Source organism: Mus caroli, chromosome 6, assembly GCF_900094665.2.
Source record: "Mus caroli chromosome 6, CAROLI_EIJ_v1.1, whole genome shotgun sequence".
Taxonomy (NCBI): Eukaryota; Metazoa; Chordata; class Mammalia; order Rodentia; family Muridae; genus Mus; species Mus caroli.
This window is the reverse complement of record NC_034575.1, coordinates 43,476,268-43,483,243: the sequence shown is the minus strand read 5'-3', so window position 1 is coordinate 43,483,243 and position 6,976 is coordinate 43,476,268. Positions and strand designations below refer to the sequence as shown.

The window sequence follows — 6,976 nt, the reverse complement described above, 5'->3', positions numbered from 1 at the left end:
AAGGTTATATGAAGCCAAAGAGAAGGATCCCTACAACAGAAACTTCAAGACACTCAAAATCACAGAAGACGCTCAAAAGGACAGACTTTCCCTGCTCCTGGATTGGCAGATAGTATGAAAATGACTTTACTACCAGAATTAATTTACTGATTTAATGCAATACCTATTGAAATTCCAGTGCTATACTTCACAGGGTTAGAAAAAAAATTAGTGGAGCAAGAAAATACTATGAACAGCCAAAGCAATCCTAAGGAGCAAGAGTGCTTTGGCCCTGAATTATACTGAGGAGGGAATGGTGAAGACAGCCTAAGACAGCCTGGCATGAGTATACAAATAGACAAGTAGGGGCTGGACAACTGGCTCTGTGGTTAAGAGCATGTATTCCTTTTGAAGGGCCTGGCTCAGTTCCCTGCACCCACATGGTGGCTCACAACCATCACTAACTCCAGTGCTAGGACATCAACCACCACCTTCTGACCTCCAAAGGCACCAGACACACAAGTGGTGCACATATATATACAAGCAAGCAGAACACTCATATACATAAAATTTAAAAATCTAAAACATAATAACTGAATAGATGTGTAGATCAGTGGGATAGTAGAAAACCCAGAACTAAAACTATGCTGTGCCTACTTAATTTTAAAGAAGAAAAAAAAAACAGGTATTGGGGAAATGGCAGATTCAGCAAATGGTGCTGAAAACTGGACATCTATCATAGAAAAACTAGATTGGATTAATATCTCTCACCTTATTAAAAAAAAAAAACTCATGGATCCAGCCTTTATTTGAAAACATGAAACACTAATAAAACTTACAGGAACTAGCCCCAAGGATCAACGGATGAGACGACTTGGAAATAAAAGACTTTGAGTTTGGTTAATTTCACAGTGTGATGTTTATTATTCATAGGTTCTTTATAATAATTTTTAATTTAAAAGAGGTTAAAAACAGAATGACTGTATGAACCAAACATTCCACCTCTGGGTGCATATCCAAAGTTAAAAGCAATAGACAGTTCTACGGCCATATTTAAAGCAACAATCACAACAGCCGAGAACTGGGCACAACCCAAGTGTCTACTAACGGGGAAATGGATAAATAAGAAGGTATATACATACAGCAGGGTGCTACTGGGCTGGGGGAGCTCTATGGCAGAGCACCAGCACTCACAGACGCTGGGCTCAATCCCCACCACTGGACAAGGAAAACCAAACACAGGTGAACCTTGGCAACACAATTTGAGTGATATGCACTAGTCACAAAAGGCTGACCGCTATGTGGTTCTATTTGGAAGATACTAAAAGTCAAATTATTTCTTGCCCTTCTCATATAAACATTTTATAAAAAATAATTTGTACCTCTTTACTCTTGTGCAACTTCTCTGAAAAACCTATTTCTTTTTTAATATTCAACTGCCTTAAACCTTGGTAAATTTTCATCCACTCCCACAGTCACATCCGAGAGATTCTGCCTTACAACTCTGTCCATCTTTCTTGATCTTCCTGTCTCCAAATACTTCCTAAGAATGCTCCTCCACTTGACTGGTGGTGGTGGCATATATCTTTAATCTCAGTACTCGAGAGGCCAAAGTAGGAAGATCTCTGAGTTCAAGACCAGCCTGGTCTGGTAATAAGAAGTGAGTTCCAGGACAGCCATGGCTACACAGAAAAACTCTCAGTAAAAAGAAACAAAGAAAGAAAGAAAGAAAGAAAGAAAGAAAGAAAGAAAGAAAGAAAGAAAGAAAGAAAGAAAGAAAGACAGACCATTTCCTCCACTCTATATTGCACTAGGTTTGTTTTCGACCCATTTGTATTTTCAAGGCCTTGTCTAGGCATCCCCAGCTGTTCTTACCTGCCTTTTCTTTGACCAATTACTAACAAAGAGTGTCTATTCCCCTGTAGAATGGTGCCACCATCTGCTGGATGCTGCTGGGCATACACTTTTTTTTCCTGCTCTGAATCACATTCAATCCAATTAGAAAATGACCCCTCTTCCTTCTTCTGAGACCCGTGAACTCACAGGGCAAGGACTACATATACTTCACTTTTACCTTCCCAATACTTCACAGTGTTTGGGGAACACCTAGGCAGATGGGCCTGGGCTGTTAGCTGAACAAGGTAGACTAACAAAGCTAGAAAGCAGAGTCCTTCTGTTGGTTTCTGCTTTAAGTTCCTGCCGTGGATTCCTGACATGGCTTCTCTTAATGAAAGCCTATAACCTGCAAGCTAAAAAAACAAAACACCATTCCTAAACTGCTCCCATCGTGGTTGTTACCACAGCAACAGGAAGCAAACTAGGACAAGAAGCATTGTCCAGAACTTTTGGGAAATTATGGAAATTTATATGGCTGTTGAGTATGGTAGAAGTCACAGCCACATGTGGAAATCAGGTGTCTGAAAATGGCGAGTGTAACTGAAGAACTGGGTTTCAGAATCTGCTCACCATTTGAATGGAGAGAAAGCTGAGCAGGTAAGAGAGTTGCTGCTTTAGTAGAGGACCCAAGTTTGGCAGCCATATTTGGTGACTCATGTGCATATACCCACACAGAAACATACACATTCACATCGTTTAAAATTGTTTGTTTGTTTTTGGAGACAGGGTTTCTCTGTGTAGCCCTGGCTGACCTGGACTGACTCTGTAGACCAGGATGACCTCAAACTCAGAAATCTGCCTGTCTCTGCCTCCCAAGAAGCTGGGATTAAAGATGTCCCACCACACCCACCTAATTCAAAATGATTTTTAAGGGCTTGAGAGTTGACTCAGAGGTTAATAGCATGGGCTCAATTCCCAACAACTACATGGCAGCTCACAGCGTCCTTAAACTCCATTTCTAGGAAGACGACATGCTTTTCTCTGACTTTTGTGGACATACACATGAAATAAAAAATGAAAATAAACCTCCAAATCTTTTAAATAATTTTTAAAGCCTTTCAATAGCTAGAGGCTATCACACAGGTGCTGCTCTAGAACAGACTCATACTGTCTTCTGGCTTGTTTCATGTTATTAATTTTCCTTGTCACAAAAGACATGAATTAGAAATTATCTGGGCTCAACAGAGCTAATAAGTATTTGTTCCCAAATATTTTACTCTGAGAAACCATAAAAATCACTCTTGGGACTTCTAGAAAGTGGGCTTCCTCTGTAGCCTCTGTGTGTCACTCTCTAGGTAAAGGTTCACAGCAAAGGAGAGCATCCTACCATCTTCACAAGGTAGTGGACCATAGCGTGTAAGTGTCGGGTGGAAGTCCCACTCCCAATCACAAAGTAGTCTGTGTATCTCATTTCTGGAGGAACCTTGATCACACAAATGTCTCTTGCATTTTCTTGCCTCAGAAGTGAAACCAGCATATCGATGTCAAACTTGGCACCAATGTGATCTGAAAATGCAGAAGCGCTGTGTCAGATGGCTGAGGAGAATACAGACCTACATGTGTCTACAGAAGCAGGCTGACACGACGTCTCCTGGAGGCGGTGGAACTGCTCCCCCTACAAGTGTATTTATATCTAAAATGCTTTGGTGAACACCAGGCAGGAGGATCCCAGGTTCAATGCTAGGCTGAGCAACGCAGAAAGACAAGGTCTAAAGATTTTTTTTTTTTTAAACTAAAAGACTGAAGGTGTGCTTCAGTGGTGGCATGTATGTGGCCCTGGGTCCAACCCCTAATACCATCTCCATTCAAGACAAACTAAACCAACCAAACCAAAAACCAGCTTAAAACTGAACCCGGACAACAGTTCCCTAAAGCACTGCTCAGCTTTCCTAGGTAGAATGCTCAGGTTACGGACACTGGATACTGCGATTACCAAACGGAAGCAGAAGCAAATGACTTTCTATTTACTAGTACTGAAAGGAACAACACTCCACAAATGCAGAGATGCTACACAACAACCAGCAGCATGATTTGAGGGAGAGGACAATATCCTAGGGCACACGTTAAATCGAATCGCAGATTTAAAAGGTTACTTAACTATATTGTAAGGTAGGCGGGTTCTCAAGACAATACCTGGTCCACAGCCTTCAACAGATATGAAGAAACGAGGCTGCTAGGACTAGTGCTACTAAGACCAACCAGTCCACCTGCTACGACCCTGGGTAGATCGTGAAGACGGGGTGGATCCTGGGCTGTGAAGCCAAGGGCCGAATGTGGCCGGCTCTATGACTGGAATTTTGAAGACAGCGCGTTACCTTGACCTCCCTCTAAGACTCTCGGTTACGCAAAGCAAAGTTGGTGCCGACCACCTCCCAAATCCCTTCCAGCTCTGCGTCTGCACGAATGGCTATTTCTCTTGCCCCCGAAGCGCACAGGGAAGCCCAGGGCCGCCTGGGTCAGGCCGGGCCACCAGCTGTCCTGCCCGCGTACCTGCGGGTCCCGGATGCAGGCGAGCGTCGCCAGGGGTCCGCTCCTCCGGCTGAGGCCCATGGTGCAGGCCGCGGGTTAGGCTCGGGGTCAGACAGGTCGCGGGCCCCGCGGGAAGCCATCGCTCTGCCAGCCGCGGAAGCCAGGGAACCGAAGCCACTGTGGGGCCGGCTCTCTGGAAGACCGTCCTGCGCAACAGCAGCGGCCACAAACGCCGCGCGGGCGACCAGCCCGGACTCATAGCTGTCGCTGCTACTTCTCTGGGAGGAGGTGGCGGAGCTTCCGGGCGGCTCCGGGATTCTACGTCACGAAGTGGGCGGGTCTGTAACCGGAAATGTTGATTTAGAGTGATTGCCTGGGGAGTAGTTTAAGGAATGAGGAGGACCTTGTGGATGGTGGTGGTTTACGCTTTGACTTTCTGCACTCGGGAGGCCGAGGCAGATCTCTGAATTCAAGGCCAGCCTATTCTACAAAGTGAGTTCCAGGACACCCAGGGATACACAGACAAACCTTGTCTCTCTTTAAAAAAAAGAAAGAAAGAAAAGAAAGGAAGGAAGAGGGAAAAAAAAGTGAGCCCAGATAATCTTTATGGGGCTGGAGAGATGGCTCTATGGTTAAGAGCACTGTCTGCTCTTTCAGAGGTCCTGAGAATTGATTCCCAGCAACCACATGGTGGCTCACAACCACCTATAATAGGATCTGATGCCTTCTTCTGTCTTGTAGGCATACATAAATAAATACATCTTAAAGGAATTAAAGGGTTCCTACCTCTCTCTCTCCTCTTCTTTCTCCTTTCCTTTTCTCCCTTCTTCCCTCCCACTCTCTCCAGCCCCTTCAAACCCTCACTAGCTCTCTCCTTTCTCCTTTTCCTCTCCCCCAAATATGCAGAAATTAACCCTGTCAGATAGGAATTAAGTATTGATTGCTTTTAAATGGAAGATCTGGGTCATTAAATGAAGATCTCAGTGCTGGGTTTGGGATACTATCATCCTACATTACTGGTCAGGGCAGCTATGGGCCCACCTAAAAACAAGCTAGGCTATTTTTGGTTGTCTCCCACAACTAGATGGTAAGACCATACATATTGGTGAAGACAACACTCCTTATTTTCAAGCTGGAACTAATCTAAAACCTTCTTACCTGCTGTCCAGCTTTCATGGAGTCAGGAGGTGGCATGCAGGTCACTGGGGGGAGAAAAGCCATCAGTGGACTTACCCTGAGTGATAATTCCACTGCCAGGCAAGATGCACCCACTGAGTCAATAGTGCATGAGTTATGGGGTTAGCCAGCCAACCACCTTCTGATTAGATTTGAGCCCTGCCTCACAGGAGGGAATCCATGCCTAGCACTGTAACTCCAGTCAAAACAAAAAACCATGAACACCCATGTGCATAAAGATAGCACTAATTAAACTCAGTGGGCTATACAGAGAAAGGACATGAAGGAGGTGTTATAGCTTGCTAAAAGACCCTCACCCACAAAGAGCACAGAGACCACCATCATTGCAAAACACATGAGGATTTTACTTATCCAACATGTCAGGGAACCCCCTCTCAGCACACAGGCTGGAGGAGAGACCCAGAACAAAGAAAGAACACACTTTTTATACCTTTGTAAGGGCCGGATATAGGCACCAGGATAGTTTGGCTTTCTTTCTTTCTTTTTTTTTTTCCTTCCTTCCTTCTTTTCAGACAGAATCTTGGTGTGTAAACTAGTCCTAAACTAAGAAGGAACTCATCTTGAGAAGGATCTCTTCGCAACCTTGTTAGTATTTATTTTGTTTTTTTTTTTTTTTTTTTTTTTTTTTTTTTGTAGCATTTAAAAATGTAGACTTTAATAAGTGTACAGGTCAGCTTGTGGGGCATCTGACCAAGATACATAATGCAGGAGATACAAGCGACCACCTGGGGTTTCTATACTTCATTCTGTTTACAGAATATTTATTAAGGTTGTTTAATATATGACTTTTCATTTGACATTGTGGAAGTCCTTTATTGTAAAGCGAATCCTTCTGTCTGATCACAAGCAGCAGCCACGATGATCACTCTGGACCCCCATGCTGGATAAATTCCATTTCCTCTTGAGATATAGGTTTCCTTCTGTATTTCTGAGGTAATGATTTTATAATTTTTGCAGTGTCTGGTGGCCCCTGGTGCATTAGTGAATCAGGGGACGTACTTCCTTTAGAATGCTGTGAAATGACAGAGGAGTGGGAGGGGAGTGCAGCAGACCCCAAAGCTTCTGAGGCACTGAGCTTAGGTTTGTCTCTTCTGTTAGGGAACTTTATTAATGGAGCATGTGGAGCACTACCTGCACGACCCTGGTGGTAGAAGCCATCTTGCTGCCCATCGTGACCCCTGAGCTGTTTGACTTATTTTAATTGGTGTAGCCAATAACCTTTTTTAGACATTGGTGGTTTGTGTAGGGTGACTCTTTATTTTGTCTGTCCTTGTGTTTTTAGTGTGAGGCAGGGCAGGGGAATTGTTACTCTTGTTTTTGACCGTTAAAACTATGATTCTATATTTGTTTAGTTAGCCAACTTTTTTAATCTGGCTCTGTACTTGGCCTGCTAGTACAGTTTGGAAAGTCATTTTGAAGGGGGAAGGTATGGGGT

The 6,976-nt window shown here is 43.9% G+C and overlaps 1 protein-coding gene and 1 pseudogene across 1 annotated transcript in view; both read right to left on the bottom strand.

Annotated features, from left to right (window-relative positions):
* Malsu1 (mitochondrial assembly of ribosomal large subunit 1) overlaps window positions 1–4,668 on the bottom strand; it is an 11,431-nt gene extending 6,763 nt beyond the window's left edge. Inside the window, exons 1-2 of the mRNA XM_021164653.2 lie at window positions 4,366–4,668; window positions 3,203–3,381 (exon numbers count right to left, since the gene is read on the bottom strand). Of these exons, the coding sequence (XP_021020312.1) occupies window positions 3,203–3,381; window positions 4,366–4,603 (417 nt within the window). The 5' untranslated portion in view covers window positions 4,604–4,668. The remainder of the gene's footprint in view (window positions 1–3,202; window positions 3,382–4,365) is intronic.
* A 1,721-nt stretch (window positions 4,669–6,389) lies between these two features.
* On the bottom strand, window positions 6,390–6,711 carry LOC110295545 (annotated as a pseudogene).
* Window positions 6,712–6,976: the final 265 nt, after the last annotated feature.